The sequence below is a fragment of the Cicer arietinum genome, chromosome 1, assembly GCF_000331145.2.
Source record: "Cicer arietinum cultivar CDC Frontier isolate Library 1 chromosome 1, Cicar.CDCFrontier_v2.0, whole genome shotgun sequence".
Classification (NCBI taxonomy): domain Eukaryota; kingdom Viridiplantae; phylum Streptophyta; class Magnoliopsida; order Fabales; family Fabaceae; genus Cicer; species Cicer arietinum.
The window spans coordinates 17,255,013-17,275,367 of NC_021160.2; the positions used below are offsets into that span (position 1 = coordinate 17,255,013).

Consider the following 20,355-nt stretch of genomic DNA (forward strand, 5'->3'; position numbering starts at 1 on the left):
CTCTCAAGTTTAAACTAATGTGAATGTGTTGCATTTTGTTTGTACAGCCGGGTGCACAAGTTGTGTATTCGAAGTATGCAGGTACTGAGGTGGATTTCAATGGCGAAAAGCATCTTATTGTGAAGGATGATGACATTGTTGGTATCCTTGAAACTGATGATATAAAGGATCTTAAACCCTTGAACGATAGAGTCCTGATAAAGGTACTTCCTCTTTAGTTATTTGCTTATTTCATTGTTGGCTCCAAAGTGCAAAATGGTGTTGGATCATTTTTTTAATCATGATCCGGTTTCTATGAAGTGAACATCTCAAATGAGAGAGTGAAATAAGTGATAACAACAAAATCAATAGTTGATGTTACATATACATGCATAACAAATTATGGAGTTAAATCCTTTAAATTGTATTTTTAAATAGTCTAATCTTCAAGGAGTATGTAGCCTGTACCCATGTGTCATATTTTGTGCAATTTTAGAGTCCATTTACTTTGTAAAAACATTTCCTATTTTCATTTCCTAAAATTTGTGTTAAAAAATGTCTAAATTTGTAGAAACAATGAAAATGTCAAAATTGTTTTCATTATTTCTGAAAATGAGTTTTCATTAATTAGCATTTCATCTTCTCTCCATAAGAATATTTATCTTCAAGAATGTCTCATCAAAATAAAATGGGCACACATTTAAGAAAATGAAAACACTGTTTTCACAGAATAAGGAGGGCCTTATTTCTCATACAGGAGTAGAATTCAAAGGCACTGTGGGGTCTCTCATATATTTAGATGCTTGTGATAACTTTGATGTAGCGACTGATTGGTTAAATATATACTGCAGATTGAAAAAGCCGAAGAAAAAACTTCAGGCGGTTTGTTTCTTACAGAGGCAACCAAGGAGAAACCTTCATTTGGAACAGTAAGCTCCCATGTTTTGTCTTTTTTGTTTGAAAAAACCGTATAGTTTAGCCAACATCCACTGCTTAGGTTTCGAGTCTAACATAATCCCATAAAACCTAACTATATAAGGTATATTTAGACCTTATATTTATAGAATTTATTTGGATAAACAGTTTAATTAAGCGTTTAACATATAAGTGCTTATGTATAATTTATTTCTATAACAAAAGATACAATTAAGTTGAACTGTTTTTATATAAGATATAAGTTTTTTTCATAAGTTATCCTGTAGAGCTTATAGAAATAAGTTGAAAATAGCTTATAGGTATGTTAGAAGCTGTTTCTATACACTTTTCCAGACAATCTCGGAAGTACTTAGTCCAATTAATAAGTTCAAATTAGTCAATCCAAACAGGCTCTTAGTCAATGTGAGACTAGAGTTTTTCATAATATCACTCATTAAGAAATTACTTGTTTGGCCACAATAATATGTTCAGCATAATTTAATTGAGAATTGACACTGTCCTATTTCCCATGAATATTTTTCGATCAATGACGCATTGTCTGAAAAACATTTTTGTAATACTTGGATCCTACAGGTGGTAGCAGTTGGTCCCGGGACTCTGGATGAAGAAGGCAATATAAAACCTTTGTCTGTTACTCCTGGAAACACAGTTTTGTACTCCAAATACGCCGGTAACGACTTCAAGGGCAAAGATGGTTTTGAGTACATCACCTTGAGAAGTTCAGATGTCATTGCTGTACTCTCTTAGGAATAAAATTGTAAGATGAACACGTATTCCACCCACAGAGAAGCCACTACATTGTTACCAACTTTCACCTTGTTTTGATCACCTAATGATGCCTAATAGGTTCTGGTTTTTCAAGTGTCTGAATGTTGTGTTAGTGGGTTTGAATTCATGTATCAGTTTATAGTTTAATTCACTTTTTGTCAGTTATTAGATAAGAACTTGTATTCCTTTGAGCAATATTTGAGAAATAAATAGGTACTTTAAAAATGCAATGTAATTTAGTGAGAATTTACTAAACATAAGATGCTAGCTATATATTTTGTTAAAAGGTAAATAATGAAAAAAGATGTGGTTGTACAGCTTTAGGTACGATAAGATATCGAGGTATGTACCGTGGGAGGAATCAATATAGAAAGAAAAAAAAAATTAAAAAGAGAAAAAAAAATGTACATGGTAAACTAAGGGTGTTCAAAATAATCAAAAACTGAATTAAATTGTAGAACTGAATCGAACTGTTTTCGAATTGATTTTTTTAAATTAAAATTGAACCGTATCGGTTTTAAATTTATAAAAATCAAACCGAATTGGTTTTCAGTTCAAAAAACTGAATCGAACCAGTTTTTATTTTAAATAACTTAAATTGAATTTGTTTTTTTAGAAATAATTATATAAAATTTGATCTATATAAACAAAAAAACTAAGTTAAATCAATTTACTAGTTTATAAAACAGTTCAATTCGGTTCAGTTTTTTTAAACTGAAAACAAATTTGATTCAATTTTCAAACGGTTCTAGTTCAGAACTGAACTTTGTCTACCCCTAATATATTAATTTTACACCAATAATATATGATTATTAAACTCAATTAAAAAAAAAATTTAGTTAGAAAGGGATGTTGTATTTATTGGTATTTTAAAAAGTTTCATATTTTTGAATAAGATGTGTTTTTCGGCTTTCAAGCTTGCAAGTAATTTGAAAGCACAAGCAATTCTCAAATAAAGTGGCTTCAATATAGTTGACTAAAAAAAGAGTGGCTTCAATATCAATGGCCACTTGAAGTAATTATATTCAAGATGCTGTAATTAAATGTGGATATTTTTTTAATGGGAATTCAAACTTGAATTTATTATGTCGTGGGGTCTAAGTTCTTCTAGACCCAACTTTTGATGGTGTAATTCTTGTGTTTTCTAGTTGAAAGTTACTTGATAAATTTAAGTAGAAAACTCATAATAAATAACAGGGGCACCGAACATAATAAGGCAACTAGGAGTGGTAATAGGTCAGGGCAGGCCAGGTTTTGAAAGGTCTGAGTCTAGCCTACGATTTACTTTTTAGGCTTAAGTTTGGTCTATGGCTTATCATAGGCTTTTTTTCCGGCCTGGCCAAGAAGCCTATTTAAAATAATTTTTAAAAAATATGAAACAAATATCCTTTAAACCCTAAAAAATAATTTGTGTCAAATAATAATTTTTTTTTCTTCTGAAACAAACACACTCATTATTACGACCACTAATTGACTAATTGAACGAATATGGAATGACTACCAAATATGGAATTGCTACCGAATATGGAATGCTCACTAAATGATTGCCTAATTGATAGAATTTAAAATATGAAATAATATTATTAATATAATAATAATAATAATAAATAATATTAATAAATAATAAAATATATATATAGGTCGGCCTGTCAGGCCTAATAGGCTTTTTTATAAGCTTGAGCCTGACCTATTTAAATAAATAGGCTTTAAAAATAGTCTGAGTCTAACCTTTTTATTAAATAGGTCAGGCCATAGGCCCCTAAGGGGCGGCCTAACCTATTCCTATTCCTAAGGGCAACACATTGTATTCTTTCTACTTCAAATCTTTTATAGTTTAGAATTTTATTTGCTTTAAAATTAATGGGTATTATAAAAATCAAAGATAGAATTGTCCTTTCTTTTTCAATTTTATCCTTTAAAGTATATATATGTGTGTCTATATATATATATATATATATATATATATATATATATATTGATTCGAAGAAATCTGAAATAATTTATTCAGCAAAATAACTTAATATAAGTAACGAATTTCACTAGTTCAACTATTGATTATTGATATAATATACTAATGGTCAAGCACACAAAATTTTATATAAATCTAAAATGTATACCTATGTAATGAAGTCATCGATATTTATTTATTTTTTTTAAAAGTTTATTATATGTTCATTTGAAGTTATTTAATGAAGCATTAAATAGTTTTAAAATTTTATAAAAATTTGTAGAGTTGATCTACTCAATAAAAAAATTTGATTTGACAATTGAATTAATGAAATTCATCATTTATATTGAGTTATTAAATGAAGTAACTCTTTGAAATAAACTAATCTCTAATATATATATATATATATATATATATATATATATGATCTTTGGATTAGAAAATGATAATTATAAAAATGATTAATAATAAAATTAAGGCTAAATAGCAGTTAAGACTTAATTTCAGTTAACGTTTTAGTTCTTTATCTTTTTTTTTCTTTCTTAATTTGGTCTTTTAATTTAATTTTAAGGGCAATTTGATCTTTTATGTTTTAAAATGTCAACAATATTATTCTTTTTTTACAAAAATTCATCAAAATTTTCAAATAAAATCCATAAAATTAATTATCATCTTTAATATAATGCAAATTTCATCACATGCATAACTCAAATATTCAAATAAAATTATATTTTCATCTCCAACAACATCAAATTCATCAAATAGAGAATGAAAATATAAGTTTATTTAAATATTTAAGTTATGAATTTGATGAAATTTATATTATATTGAAGATGATAATTAATTTTATGGGTTTTATTTAAAATATTTGATGAATTTTTTGAACTTTTGTGAAACAAATGATAATATTGTTGACATTTTTAAACATAAAATATCAAATTTTTACATTTTTAAATATAAAAGATCAAATTGTCACTTAAAAATTAAAATAAATGACCAAATTAAAAAATAAATAAATAAATAAATAAATGACTAAAACGTTAACTGAAATTAAGTTAAGGAATTGCGAGTATTATTTAGTCTAAAATTAAAGATATTTTGATACGAATATTTATCGATTAAATTATTTTTAATGTGTCCAGAAGCTTTAAACCATCAAAGTTATATAAAATCGAGGGAGTAACAACAAGAATGTAATGCTATATATTGGTAAAGGTAATCCTTGACCACTCACAAAGTGTCTATTGTTGGTATAAAGTTTGACTAAATTAGGAGATCATCGTCTTTATATGATATTTATTTATATGTTAAAATTTAATACAAAAATAGAATATAAATGTAATATCATATAGAATACAGTGGAATCGTATTTATTTTGCATAAAATATTAAAGTAATGTAGATTTATGAGATAACTTGTTCTACAAACGTTTCTATATAAGGTAATAAAATAAAATAAATGATAGAGTACGCGTGCCTCACGCACAAACACTTATTTATTGGGTAAATGCAAGGTGTGATTGGTTGAGAGAAAAAAATGAAAATAGAGAAAGAGATAAAAAAGAGCATGGATAGAAAAAATATATAAAAAATAGAGTAGATTTGATATATTATTTATTGTAAAAGAAAAAGAAAATAAAGAAGTGTTAATTATTTTTTAAAGTACTAAAATATCCATTTAATAGAAAACTCATCAAACTCACAATTATTTTATTTTATTTTCAATTTTCAATTAATGCAATTTAAGTAATTAAATAACTTAAACCAATTTAATCATTTTCAGTTAATTAAATTATAAATTTCAGTTTATTTGATTTTTTTAACTAGTCCAGTTTATTTGATTTGATAATCTAAAATATTAGTATAATCAAATTTAATTATTTTCAGTTATTAAATTATAATATTCAGTTTATTGGCGATATTAAATTATAATACTCAGCTTAAATTGTACGCTAAAAGATTAATCCATTAACTTATCCAATTCAAACTAAAAAAGTAATGTATAAAGCTTTTTACTTTGGAATATTGCTATTAACCTATTAATAATTTATTTATATTTTTTTGTTGGTGAATTTAAATATGGATAGTTTGTTACATATGTAAATTTTATTTTATGTCTCAAATTACATAACATAAATTTATATATTATAAGTTTAATTATTATTGATAAATTTAATTAAATATTTTTTATTATTAAAAATGAATCACTAAAGAAACAATCGACTTAAATAATTTATATGCAAGATACATATTTTTCGTTAATCATTAGTTAAATTTAATAGTTTTTATATCTTCTAAATAAAAAGAAAATAATTAAAATATAATAATTTTCTAAATGAAAAAATGATGATTAAAATATATTAAGTATAATTAATTATAAAAAACATACATGAGACAAATATTTGTCATTAAAAATATTAAAATCAATATTTTTTTAATATGTTTAATTGCAGTTTTGGTCCTCCTATTTTAACTGAATCGCGAAAGTAGTCCCTCCATTTTATTTCTCTTCAGTTTTGGTACCTCAAACATAATTTTGATCCAAAACTTGATGAAATTTCATTTTTTTTTGCATTTATTTAAGTCACATCATACCTTAAAACTTCATATAAAACAAGTATACGTGAAATTTATGATCATAAATTGTGTAATACAGCTTTAAAAAATGAAATTTCATCAAATTTTGAACCAAAATTCTGTTTGCGGACCAAAACTGAAGAGAAACAAAATAGAAAGACTACTTTCACGATTCAGCTAAAATAAAAGGACCAAAACTGCAATTAAGTCTTTTTAATATTATCAACATGAACATAAAAACAATTGTAAAATGTTAAAATAAAAAAATAAAAAGTTTTTTTATAGTCCGACCTGCCCCACTTTTGTCAGATTAATTACAAGTGGGATAGACCATTAATGAAAGTAGTTGGCGGCAAAAATGAACTTTGTTTTCTTCATTTAATAATACATTGAACTTTCCATAATTGCCACCATGTGCCCATGGAAACATCACAATTCACATTTCACAAAAGCTAAAATTAGCATGCAATGTTGTTGCACACAATCATCGCTCAATTGCATAACTTCCTCATCAAACTTCAAAAACCACAAGAATTACAAAGGTGTAAATAACACATTCTTTATCTTAGAACAATTGTTAACCATACATATTATACACCAGCTAACCAATGCAGCTGAAACTTTCCAAAAAGGAGGGAAAAAATGTGTAATATAAAGCCTAATCAAGCACTATCAGCTACTACAAGAAAGCATGTTATAAAGTAGAATTTGTAACATTTATAGTAAAAGGAATTGTTCTTGGTACATCTAAGAATCTAAAAACTTCTCTCTCACCATTAAAAAAGCAGTGTGCTGATGTGGAACCGGATACAGCTATGTATATGAACTGCATCTTTTGCAAATGAATATGTCTCACTTCCATTTGTTACATAAAGAAGCAAGAAGAAATTTTTAAAGGGTTAAGTTAGACTTCCATCTCCCTAAATGTGTAGTGTACAAATGCAAATACTTGACACGCTTATCGATTAAACGAGGCTGCCGAGTTATCATCATACTGTGCTCTCCATGCATTGCCACTTTCTGTTCCACTACAAGCTTGATTGGAGATTGGAACATGACCTAAGTCCCCTTCTAAGCTCATTTGTTGTACCTCGGCGGACGATAGTATTTTTATGCTTTGAACACAGTTTACGAATTCTCTACAAGGAATTATGAGTTCATAAGATTAGCAAGATAAAATCGAAATGGATGAAATAGTAAGTATTGTAATGTGAAGAACAAGGAACTGAATTAAGTACTTACTCCCAAGGGTCGTCGCCAACAAGAAGGATGTCATTTTCGTGATCTACGTATACTAGTTTCCAGTCAGTCCTTAGTGGATCTTCTAGCAGCCCTTCAATCCCGAACATACGAGCCAAATCATTGCGGAGTTCGTCATATCCCTTGTAACGGGTCACATCAATGCATCTTCCGACTGAACCGCATTTTTGCACCTTCAAAATATGTTAAGAAGTATTAGGCATTTCAATAACATTCAAATGAAATAGTAAAACACTAGTGAAGGCTAAAACACTAGAGGATGGTGTCTAAGCACTTATGAAATTGATAGGAGAGCATATGATGTGTCCATAAACAATTTTCAGTTTATTTCCGAAAGATCTCAAGAATAACATATGAAAACAACTTTTAGCTTATATAAAAATAGTTTGACTTTATTTTATCTTTTGCTATATAAATAGCTTATACATAAGCACTTACATGCTAAACGTTTATGCTACAAGTGTTTTATTAAATTGTATCCAAACAAAGCCTGATGCAGCATGGAAATATGATCACCCTCTTAAAATGTACTCAAAAAAATTTCAATGAGTAATAACAAACCTTAGTATATGTTCGCATTCGTTGAGTCTGATTAGACCATAAGCCATTATTCAAAACCCCTGTATCAGGGATGGCAATATCATTTGAGCACCCTGGCTTAAAAGACATGTTCGGAACCCCAAACGACTGCGAACTAATGGCAGCAGTGGACAACTCAGTTTCAATTTCAATGTCTCTAGGAGCACCACCATAATTAGACAACAAGTTTTGAAGATCTTTTTGAGAATCATACCCTCTTGAGAGCAAAGGATCGGGTGTTAACCCGTCAATATTGGGGCAAAACGGTAAATTATTTCTCGGTTGTGAGTGGACATCACCATCCATGTAGAAGTTGGAAAGTGGGAAGTTCTGGTGGATGTTACCAGGATCAATACCGTACGATGTTCCAGAAGAAGCTTCCATTTGATCATTGATTGCCCCTTTGTACTTTTGCTTGTCAGGTCCTTTTACACTGTGCAATTCGTGTTTGATCTGCGTGTCAGACTTGCTTTGATGCTCCTGCATAAGATTATTGGTGGTTTCGACTATCGAAGGCCCTCCAAATGTGTCTGGTTGATTTCTTTTCAGGAGGTTTGGAGGCGATGTTTGACAGTTATTAGTAGACGGAGAAGTTGAGCAAGACGGGGCATCTCCATCGGTGAAAGCAGAGGGAGCTCGAGTATTAGTTGGTGATTTTTGTGTATTCTGCGGATGGTTCACAGGAAGCTGCTGTGGATGCATGAGACCTGGGGAAGAGTAATTGTTGTTCAGAAGCTTCTCCATTGACAATGCGTTGTTGCCAAGCTGTTGAGGCTGATGCTGCGACAGAGGCAGCTGCGGCAATTGCTGGTGAGTATTTTGCTGCTGCATAAGCTGAGACTGCAAAAGCGCACAAGACGTGGAAAGCGGTTGCTGCTGTTGTTGCTGCTGCTGCTGTTGTTGTTGTTGCAACTTCTGCAGCAACTGCATCTGTGGTTGTTGCTGTTCTGAGATGTTTTGCTGTGAAATTTGATTCATTTGTGGTTGCTGCGGCGCCCTTTGCAATAGGCTTTGTTGCAATAAATGTAACGAAGATTGTTGCAACTGATTCTGTTGTTGCTGCTGCTGCCTCTGTAAGAGGCTAGCTTGTTGGTCCATCTGTTGCTGAAATTGTGAGTCTTGCGGTAACGATGTCATCAGCAATGGACTCTTGCTAACTGACTGAAAATTTTGTTGGGTCGGGATACTTGTCGAGAGTAACTGTTGCTGAAGCTGCGAGTAGGTTACTGGTTGCTGTACACACTGATTTGGAATCTGGTTAGAAGCAACTGTCCCGTTATTCATATTCGCATTTTGACTCGGCTGTTGTTGTTGTTGTTGATGCTGTTGCTGTTGTTGAGGCTGCTGCGCATTCTGTTGAGTCTGTTGGGGCTGTTGCTGTGGCTGCGGAAGGTTTTGCATTCCAGGCAGCTGCTGTTGCCTCTGCTGCTGCTGCTGTTGTTGCTGCAGCTGGTTTAGCGGCGTTTGTAACAACGACTGCAGCCTCTGTTGCTGTTGCTGTTGCTGAGACCATGAGTTCGGCGAATGTTGCAATTGATTGACTTGATTTGGTAAATTAGGTTTGTTAAATTGAAGACTTGGAGCTTGAAAGTTCAATATCTTCGATGGATCATCAGTGTTTAGGTTGCCGTGCAGTGAATTTGACGAAAGCATTGATGGAGGTAAAAGCCCTGACTGAGGAGAAGAAAACTGATTATTGTTCTGTTGCATGCTCATCCATTGTACTAAACTCAAACCAGGGAAGATTGAACTTGATGCATCCTTCATGCCAAGTTCATCTCCAAGCCACGGCATAGCTCTCTTGAAAGCATTTTCTATTTCAGACTCATCTTCTGCAAAATCAATTGCAAAGATCGATTAAATCCTCAACATCGTTCAAGGGATGTATCAAAATGAGTTGGATGAGTTTCTCACAAGTTGAAAACAATGTAAGGAGTTTATGTAAGGTTAGATAATTGATAATCAATGGAAACAATTAAAAATTTGTGAACAAAATTTGAACTAATGAAGGAGGAACTCTTCCTACCTGGCATTCCCGGTTGCTTCGGGAACTTCGGCCTAAAAAATGGAGGTGGGCAAATATAGAAAGGAGTTACAACTGGTTCAATCTCCCAAATAGAAACTCTGCTTGGGCGCTCGCCTGCTGTTGATTCATCCCATCCAACCTATCAAAAATTTAAAACATGATGACTTCCTCAAGAAGCTAGCACAGAGGTTCAACATTGACTAGACATTAGTAATAATTTGAAAAAATGAAAAATGATTAAATGTATCCACAAGTGTTGGTGTCATACAAGAGTCAAAACGCCTTCAATCAGAAGTATCAATGTTATATGACATGTAGATTATTACAGGATACTGAACAACAATGGTGTTAGAACTTGGAAGTAATTTTTTATTAATTCAGATATGTTTAAGAACAAGACATAACTTTTTTTGGCTTCATGGCTAGTTATACAATAATGCATCTTTATCTTAATGAAACTGACAACTTGTTAATACCTGAAGATTTCGCCATTGCGAATTTTTCCATCTAACTGGATCCAAGTCACTGATACCAGTGATTGTGCCCATATATCTGCGTACTCCAGACTCCTCAGTCTCAAACATCATTCTGAATCTCATTCCAAGCGAAACATGAGTGTACAGTGCTTTATTATACTTGGCCAAAGGAATCACAAATTCACAGGGGCTGGTCCTGTTAAAATGACCGATATTTGTCTGTAAGAGGCCGTCACAAAAAACTATGAATTTCATTCCATGTTCTTATTTTCAATACATGCCAAATAGTACCTCGGATTATAAAATATAGTAAATGGACTGTTATTCGAAGCAGCATGAGCCGCGGCAGCAAGAATTCCAATATGCATGCTGTCACTGGATATTACTGACGAAGATAGTGCTGGTTGCTGTCGACTAGATCTCTTTATTCCTAAAAGAAGTTGCTGCTTTTCATCTCTAAAATAACAACAAAAATAGAGTTTTATCAACAATGTGAAAAACTGAAACTTATTTCTGATGTTTCACCAGAAAATATTTCTTACCTGATAAAAAGAACCGAATCTCCAGCAAAGAGTCTCTTTGTACTAACAAAGACGCTCCAACCAGTAGTCAATAGATGCCTCTTTGGTTGTCCTGTGACCAATGTCAATTCAATTTTATATAATCAAAACGATAATATATTAAAGAATGAAGGAAAATTTAAATTTCAATAGGTAAAATTCGCAATACCGCGATAAATATGTCTAAACGTCCATGTGGCGTCATGCAAATCTTTGGCAACTATTTCCTGAGCTGGCGGTTGCATTGAAAAGTCCTATCCAACACACTTCGGGTCAGCATAGAAATATCACATGAAACTTTCAATCCTTGCTATATAGTAAATGAAAATGTTGTATACACACCAGAGGTGGGAATATTTTCTCGGCAGCTCTACGAGGCACTGAAAATCCCCCGTGAGTGCTAGTGTCACTAGCTGTCAGAGTTTTGCAAAAGAATTCAGTAGGTTGTTGGTTTTGTTTGAGACCCATGTCTGAAGCCAGCATTGCTTCCTTGTCATACTGTAGGAGAGGTAAATCCAACAATCTTTGTTAAGTTATAAATTATTGATTCGGTTCGAGGGATGTTAAGTGAATGGTGGGAAATACGCATTGATAGATTATCAGATTGAACGGCTGACCTACTTTATTTACAGGTTGGAGGGTCATTTGTGCATAGACCTCGTCAGTTTCAGGGTCGGCCTGATCCAAAAATAGAAAACAATATGAATATATGCACTATGAAATATAGGGGCCACTTGAGAAAAACAAAAGGATAATCATATCACATGCTTGAGAAAATAATACTCATGTACTTATTTGAGTTTATCTACTGTCATATACACTTGCGAGACTATTTGAGAGAGCTTATGAAAACAGCTTATGACATGTACATACACTATTTTAGCTTATTGTCATAAGCTCTTCAGGATCGCTTATGAAAACAGCTTATAATTTATATGCAAATAACTTCACATTATTTCATCTTTTGTTACAGAACTAACTTATATGTAAACATTTCTATGATTAGTGCTTATGCCATATGATTGTAATGTAGTTATTTATGCAAACAGGACCTTTATATCATCAAAGTTGGTCTATACCTACTATCTTGGTGAGGTGGCCATTGATAGACACCAAAAAAGGAAAATGAGAAAACAAAAAGCATCTAGCATAAAGTATTCAATTCAACAACCCAAGATTTAGAAGACAACTGACATAATTTGCAATGCGATATATGTCATTCAAAAACATCAACCTTTTTTCATGAAAAAACACAGCCCTAATATACTAGTTCATCCCACAACTAGTCAAGATAAAAATATGGTCGGAAGAAATCTTTGTTATGAAACTTTTAGAAATCTTCTTTACAAAGAATTATTATTGTAGAACAGCCATGTCCACGAGAAAAGTGAACCTACATGCAGGGCAACATTGTGAAGCATGCAAATCAACTTGGATGGAAGGTTAGGGTAACTTGGTATGAAATCCGCCTCCTTTTGCATGGATGCTGCAACCTAAAAGTTATTGTAGTTAGAAAGAAAAAAAAAATCATTTAGAAACCGAGACAAAGAAACACTATAGCATTCGAAACATACTTGTTCACTGTGTCCTTGAGGAAAGTAAACAACAAGACTTCCAACAGGAGGCATAGAGACCAATGGTCCGGCACAAGCATGCCATAACTCAGTATTGATGGTCTTCCTTTCGCCTGTAAAAGGTACAAAAATCAAGTTAAATGGTATAGAAAGATACATATTCTAAACTGTAAAATTCAACTCTTTAATTTGTTATGCCTGTCTATGGTTAAAGGCTCAAATAAACACAACTTTTCTTATCATGCATTAATTTGGAGGTTGTTTGAAATGAAGGTGACACTTGCAAATAAAATTTTGTAAGGGTGACAGTTTCGGCTTTTAGGATTTTTAGGATAGGACAATAAAGTATACAAGGAGAGAAGTTTCTTCAAGCATTTTGTAGAAAAAGACTATCATGCAAAAATACATTTACAATTGCTGAAAAGTACATTTTAATGCCAAAAACAAAGGAATTGATCTTGCATATTGCTCTCATCATTCTTCTGACCTTGATTATAAATAGAAAAATTAAGTCAAACATTTGTGACACGGCAAGGAGATAATTAAATTAAGTTTTAAATTTGAGGCAGAGTTCCAATATGTCTTTCTTCTTGCCTTTGATTTCCATACTTAATAAAAAACTTAACAAAGAAGAGCAGATTTCCTACAATCTCATAAATCTGTTAAAACATTTATACAAAGCACATTTTGGGTTTGACCTTTAAAACTACAAAATTTCTGAAGTCAGGAAAGAATAAAAGGTGACAAAAAGATGAGGGAAAAGATGCAACAAATTAAAGATGGTAACACAAAGAAAAATAACCAAAAGATCAGTAACTACTAACTCAGATGCATAAACACTTTCCTTTATCATGATATAGAAGAATGTCATCTTACTCATATTAATCTGATCTATAATGCTAATAAAATCAATTCAACAAGATAGAAGCATAACCATTTTCCTTGAAAACAATTATTCTCAAAATCACCAAGAAGTATTAATGTTAAGATTTGGATGAAACAGGAAAACACTAACAAGAGCAATAGAGAGAGAGAGAAGAAAATGAAGAAAACACACCTTCACCAGAATTAGGCAAGTAACCATTAGAAGGAGCCTTCATTATTATGACCTAAAAATTAGATGATGACCCTTCAAAACAAGTTCAACTATTTCTCTTTTTCCTAGCAACAAGATTTAACCTTGTTCCTCAAGTATTCATTCCACAATAACAACACAATCCTCCAAAAATAGCAGCACCACTTCCACACGAGTAGATGAAGAATAAAAAACACCCTTTGATTCCTACCACAAAGCTATTCAATAACATAGCAGAATCATCAACAACAAAAAAAAGTTCACCTTTTTCACCCCAGAAAATGCCACTGCTTCATTTTTTTTGTTCAACTCCAAATTCAAGAACTAGGAGAAACTCAACATAAAAAAGCAACCACTTTCAGCAATCTTCAATTGCTCACAGCTCAAGTTTGAATGCTGAATCTTCCACACAAAACTTCAAGTCATAACATATGAAGAAAAAAAAATCCTTCTTTTGGTGTAAGAATCAAAAACTCAAATAAATGCCCAAAAATCAAAACTTTGCAACTAAAACAAGTGAAGTTGAGGGTGCCCAAGTAGCCAAAATCTGTGAAACACAAACATTTCAACAATTACTTCAAAAAAAAAAATCAAAATTCAAAAAAGAAAAGAAAAACAAAAGAAAAACCCCAGATAAAAACAAGACAAAAGGAATCACCTTGAAGGAACCATATTGAGCAGAAACATCAATAAAACAACCCCATTAAGACAAAAACCACAAAGAGAAGTAACCAACCAAAAATGGGAAGAAAAAAGTAGAAAATGGGGAACTTAGAACAGTTTTTGTGAGGATTAAGGTAGGAGCAGGATGATGTCTCAAGGACCAAAGCTGAGGAAACTGAATTGTCGCCGGGAAATCAGAGAGAGACTGAACAAAAGGAAGACAACTTTTTTATTTTTTATTTTTTATTTTTATCTTTTTATATTTCTTTTGCTTTATGTGAACAAGCCGACATGAAAATTATATATAAGATGAAGTGAAGCAATCAATCACAGACAGGCATGGTTTAAAAGAACTCATTAAAGATGTAGGGTATTATTATTAATTTTTTATTATATAGTTCCAATTTAAATAAGATTAATATAGTTTTTTTTATGTTGTTAACTGAATTTTATTAATCATTTAAGGTTAATCACTTGATTAAATGGACATGATTTAATTATACTATTAGATGATTTTGTTTTAAATTATATTATTTCTTTTATTTGAGTTTTGGACCCAAACCTACTTTACTTTCACTAAATTTACATTTGGTGGTGCTTTTCTTATATCAATAATAACTGCACATGATTATGTTTATGTTCCATTCCCCATAATTTCATTAACTAATTGCATATAAATACTGTAATATTATTTTATTAAGTGAAATTTATATAGATCTCAATATTATATGTAGAATTTATTAAGATTTATGTGGTTTTCAACTAATAAAATAAAATAAAGAATATTGAAAAAAGTATTGAAGTAAACGTTGTTAGTACTTCATTAAAATAAATAATATTAATTATTAATAAATATTTCAATGATTAGTATTATATATTTGTTTAAATAAAAGATTAATCAAATATAAAGATATCTTAATTATATTGATATTTAATATTTAGCAATTAACGTATATAATTATTGATAGATAAAATATCAACTTTAATTTTCTTATTTTACTAACCATTTATTTTACATATAGAATATAATGCATAATGATCTTGTTTGAAATTTATTGGTGTTATTTTATAATGGAATTGTAAAATAAGTCCTCTACAATCCTAATAAAGTTTATATATAATATATCACTGTAAGATCGATTTGAACTAAACAAAACAAATAGTGATGTTTCGTAAATATTTGAAATAGTTAAAAAAATATAAACCAATAATTTATTAAGAAAAACAAAATATTAGAATATATAAATCTAATCAATAAAAGAAAAAAAAAACTTATTACTTATTTATAAATTCATTACTTTTCACTTACAAAAATAACCTTTGAATTATTCAAAAATAGGATAATTATATTCTCATTTTTACCATATCCTTATAGATTAGTTGATATTAAAAATATTTTTTTATCAATACACAAATTAAATAAATTTAAAACTAACTAACACAAAATAATTTAAAACTAAAGCATGTCTATATATGACTTAGGAGGATTGATCTATGCGAATAAACATAACATATGTACTAGGATTGCCTATTATTCCTGTCCTTATTTGTGGGGTGGGGGAGTGAATTGTTGACAAAGGTCGTTGGAAATGGATTAACCTTTTCTAGCAAAAAATTTCATAGATTCGCTACATCAACCGATAATAGGCTAGTTTTTTTTAGAAAAACAACTGAATGATATGTTAAAATAATAAAATTATAAATATAAGATGTGTAAAAAATAAGAATATACAAAATAAAATAATTAACAAAACGTAATTAGACAACAAAACACAGAATTTGGAGAATAAAACCCTATCTATATGCCAAAATCACCTATAAAAAAAATCCATACTAGTTTCGGTAAAATTTATTTATTTATTTTATTTTTGTGGCGTAACCATTCACACTATGTTTGAACTTTGAAATAATTGAAGGTTGAGATTACTTGGGTCATGAAATTCTTTTATTGATATTAACTTTATGGAGTTTTTTTGGGATTCTCCGGTGAAGGTGGGACCTACTTCACCAGAAAAGCCATTTATGAAACATGATATCAATAATTCTCTTGCTGCTCTTAATAATGTACCTAAACATGAGTAAAAAATCAATAATGCATCTAAACATTTATATAAACTTTTGTTTACTAACATTTATAAAAAGTGAATTTGATGTATTAATCTAATAGATCAAATTGATTATTGTAGAAAAAATAAAATTGATCACTTTTATTGAAACTTTCTTTTGCTTAAGAAATCTGAGTTCACTTTTACTTAAACCTATATAGAATTTGTAATTATAATCATATACTTTTTTGTTTTTCAGTTTTTATTTTAAGGTTATTTATCCTTGCTAATAAAATAAATCATTTGTTTTAATGAAATTTATTTGTTTTCTTATGACACCATTAATTATTTTTTAATTTATTTATTTCTATATAATTAATAATTAAAGATATTATTAGAAAACAACATTAAATTTTGAAAATAATAATTAAATAACAACATTTTTTTTTTACAAAAACAACGTATAACAAGGAGCTGAGTAGTATATATTAAAAGATCCCAACTCATATTAAGTATGTATTTGTAACGTAGTTAGTAATGAATATATAAAGTTAGTTTAGTGATTGAATTGTGAGAGAGTTCGAAATGAAATGATAAATAAGAAGATTTCAAATTTAATTTTTATTCTCAATAAAATACTAATAATATTAATTATTACAACAAAATTGTTAGAAATTAAATTTTTGTTTTAAAGAGTGAAATAATCTGCATATTGTTTCCATGTAGCAACTTATATATCTAGCTACCTTTATTATGTTATGATAGATGTCTTCAAAATTTTATAAGAAATCAATATATTTTCCCTATTAATTAGATGTATACTTAGGTCCAAATTAAAGATATAGGAAAAAGTATTTAGGATAACAATATTCGTTGTGTTGTTAATTCTCTTTTTATTGATTATATTCTTAATATTGAACTAGAAGACACTACTATTATTCAAGAATTTTCTTTCTTCCTTTGATTAGAAAAAACATAGAAAAAATCGTAAAAAAACTTTTGACTTGGATTCAATTGATATACTTCATGAATCTAAAGTCCATGCTACATAGAGATCTAAAAATATAATTCACGAAGCCTTAATTCACGAAGCCTTTGGTTTCATTTTATCTAATTCAACTAACACATATCATCTATAGACGAATCATCAATATCCAAATATGTGTATTGTTGATTCTTGGAGTGATGCAGTGTCACATGAGAATAGTGATCAAAGTCATCAGATCTCTTCTAATTTGAAAGTCACCTCAAATGATATGGTGTCGAGAATGACACATCCATATATTATTATTACTGACGAAAATTTACATCTCAAACTCAAAGTAGTATAGTGTTGAGAATGACACATAAAATATCATTACTATCTATGAGAATTTATATTTCAGGATTGTTCATAATTTAAAGATATTATAGGATTTTTTAAAGATGGAGATGTTGTCGAAACACAACATAGGAATAAAGAGGAGATAATATCTATCAGATCTAGTGTTAGTAAAGAACATTTTACATAATAAATTTTTATAATAATAAAATATATATATATATATATATATATATAAAACTATATTATATATACGTCTAATTTTTTTTTCTTAAGTTAGATTTATGTTCCCCAATTTTATTTTTCCTTTTAATACATTTCTAGCTTAAAAATATATACACTTACTAAAATTATTGTTAGTCTTCAATTCTTTTTTATTCAATACTAAAAAATTAAAATAACAGTAGTTATAATGACATTTACAAATAATTGATAACATATTTTCTATAGTAAAATTGCTTTTGAGATATACAACTATTATTAACAGTTTTCAGATACTTGTATTTTATATTATAATTAAGTTTTTAGTATTAATTAATAATTTCATAAAATTCAATATATCTTCTCTTAAAATTTTAAATTTGATTTATATATAAACTGATCATGTAATATGTGAAATATCCAGTCAAAAAGTATATGTCAAATATGTATTAATCTTTTACATATGAAGGAATATACTTTTGGTCTTCCTCTATTTTCAATTAAAATATCGTTAATAAATAAAAAACACAAAAAGAAATTTAATTTTGAAAACATCAAAATTTAAACTTTCATTAATATACAACTTTCATTAACAAAATTAAACAAGTTTCCCTTTATATATAAGTTCAATTAAATGATACAATGATTCATCCTGAAAATTAAACAAGTTTTATAATATCTTAACCGAAAGAGCAACAGGTTCCACCTTTCATCATGTTATTAATAATTATTATTTGATTCTTGACCTGTAAAAAGGTATCAAAAAGAAAAAGATAGGAGAATTTTTAAATCCACGCTAGGACAGCCACTAGCCGCAAAAGCAGGAAATCTTCACGTGTCATAGGTTGGTTCCTCCTAGATAGGTGATCGTAACCACTTTGCTAAACCCTAATGTAATTAATTAATTAATTAATGGTTTAACTAGAGTCAAAATAAGTAAAACTTACTAATTTTTGAAACCATATGATCTACTTTAAAAATAATAGGTTTAATTGTAATTTTAATTGATTTATTAAAAAAATTTAAACTAAAAATAACAATTTGACATATTTTTATCAACATGATATATAATTATATAATATAGAATCATCTAAATGTATTAATTATTCATATGTCAATAGTTAAATTAAAAATATGGAAAAAATTTAAAGTTGGAAAGTTAAATTTTTACGACTTTTTATTTTAATTTAATGTGTATTAATCATTTTAGTCGTATCATATATAACTTTATTTAAAACATCTTAAGTCGTTATTCTTTAGTTAAAATTAAAATCAAATGGATGGACCAAAATTGTCGACTTTTAAAATAGGAGAATCAATTTTATAAATCACTAAAATTAGAGGATTAAAACTACAATTAACCCAAAACAAGTATGATTCTGTCTTGATATTTGTGTTTTTAACTCTTTTAAAATTTATATAATATTTTTTTTAATAAAAAGAAACTTATTTTTAAATTCTTAATATATGTTTTAAAAATACATGTTAGGATGACATAAAAATTATTATGTCAATAAGTTTAAATCTATTTTGATATAAAAAACAACCTTTTAGATGATATAATGTTATATGACATCCATGTTAATTCAGTTTGATGATAAAATCTTTAAATAAGTCAAAAATAATGTAAATTGTGAGATTTTATGTTTAAATTACAAAAAATGTTATCACATATATGATTTCACACCAGATAAAAAAAACTTTGTATTTTAACAATAATAGTGATAAAAATGTATTTTAACAATAATAGTGATAAAAATGTATTTTAACAATAATAGTGATAAAAATTTATTTATATTTAAGTAAGTAGGTTGATATGGTAGATCTAAAATGTTTTTTCAATTACTTGTAGATCAATTTTTTTTAAGTAAATATGTTTCTAAAAAAATTTGACCTTACTTATATAGCTGACTATCCTAGATTAGACTATAAACTCTTGTTATTCAGTCTAATTTATTTTCGATCCTAATTTTGTCGAAAGAATTATAATTATGTATAAACAAAGAATTATAATTATGTATAAACAGAATTAATCTGCAGTCAGATCGAATCTTTAAAAAAAAATTCTTATATTAATCATTTAAGTGTCAAAATGTTTACATTATGATTCTTTTTTTTAGTAGTTTCAGCTTAACTCTATTAAAAAATATCCATGTAGTGGTTAGATGCCAAGGTAACAAGTCCAAAATAACAAATTACATTTTTTAAATAATTTTTATAAAAAAATAATAATAATTAAATTTGAAGGTTATTTTTCATCTTCTTCACCAATATACGTCAAATTAATAAATAAAAAATTCATGTTGATTAAAGCCAAAAAAGTCTCAAATTAAATTTTTTAAGAAAAATTTGTTCAACATTCCCTACA

The 20,355-nt window shown here is 28.8% G+C and overlaps 2 protein-coding genes across 3 annotated transcripts in view; one reads left to right on the forward strand and one right to left on the reverse strand.

Annotated features, from left to right (window-relative positions):
* Window positions 1–1,913, forward strand: part of LOC101498320 (20 kDa chaperonin, chloroplastic-like) — a 3,313-nt gene extending 1,400 nt beyond the window's left edge. The window contains exons 4-6 of the mRNA XM_004488054.4: window positions 48–203; window positions 831–908; window positions 1,489–1,913. Of these exons, the coding sequence (XP_004488111.1) occupies window positions 48–203; window positions 831–908; window positions 1,489–1,662 (408 nt within the window). The 3' untranslated portion in view covers window positions 1,663–1,913. The remainder of the gene's footprint in view (window positions 1–47; window positions 204–830; window positions 909–1,488) is intronic.
* Window positions 1,914–6,741: 4,828 nt separating this feature from the next.
* On the reverse strand, window positions 6,742–14,716 carry ARF6 (auxin response factor 6). 2 transcript variants are annotated; one of them, XM_004488055.4, is made up of 14 exons: window positions 14,416–14,716; window positions 13,740–14,304; window positions 12,683–12,795; window positions 12,506–12,601; window positions 11,730–11,786; window positions 11,451–11,606; window positions 11,278–11,362; window positions 11,091–11,181; window positions 10,840–11,004; window positions 10,549–10,744; window positions 10,073–10,211; window positions 8,029–9,878; window positions 7,450–7,640; window positions 6,742–7,346 (listed from the first exon to the last, which is right to left on the reverse strand). In XM_004488055.4, the coding sequence occupies exons 2-14, from the start codon at window positions 13,780–13,782 to the stop codon at window positions 7,166–7,168; spliced, it is 3,363 nt and encodes a 1,120-aa protein (XP_004488112.1). In that variant the 5' UTR covers window positions 13,783–14,304; window positions 14,416–14,716; the 3' UTR covers window positions 6,742–7,165. The 2 variants fall into 2 exon arrangements, with proteins under 2 accessions (XP_004488112.1, XP_004488113.1); XM_004488056.3 differs by lacking the exons at window positions 12,683–12,795; window positions 13,740–14,304; window positions 14,416–14,716 and having other exon boundaries at window positions 11,726–11,786; window positions 12,506–12,585.
* Window positions 14,717–20,355: the final 5,639 nt, after the last annotated feature.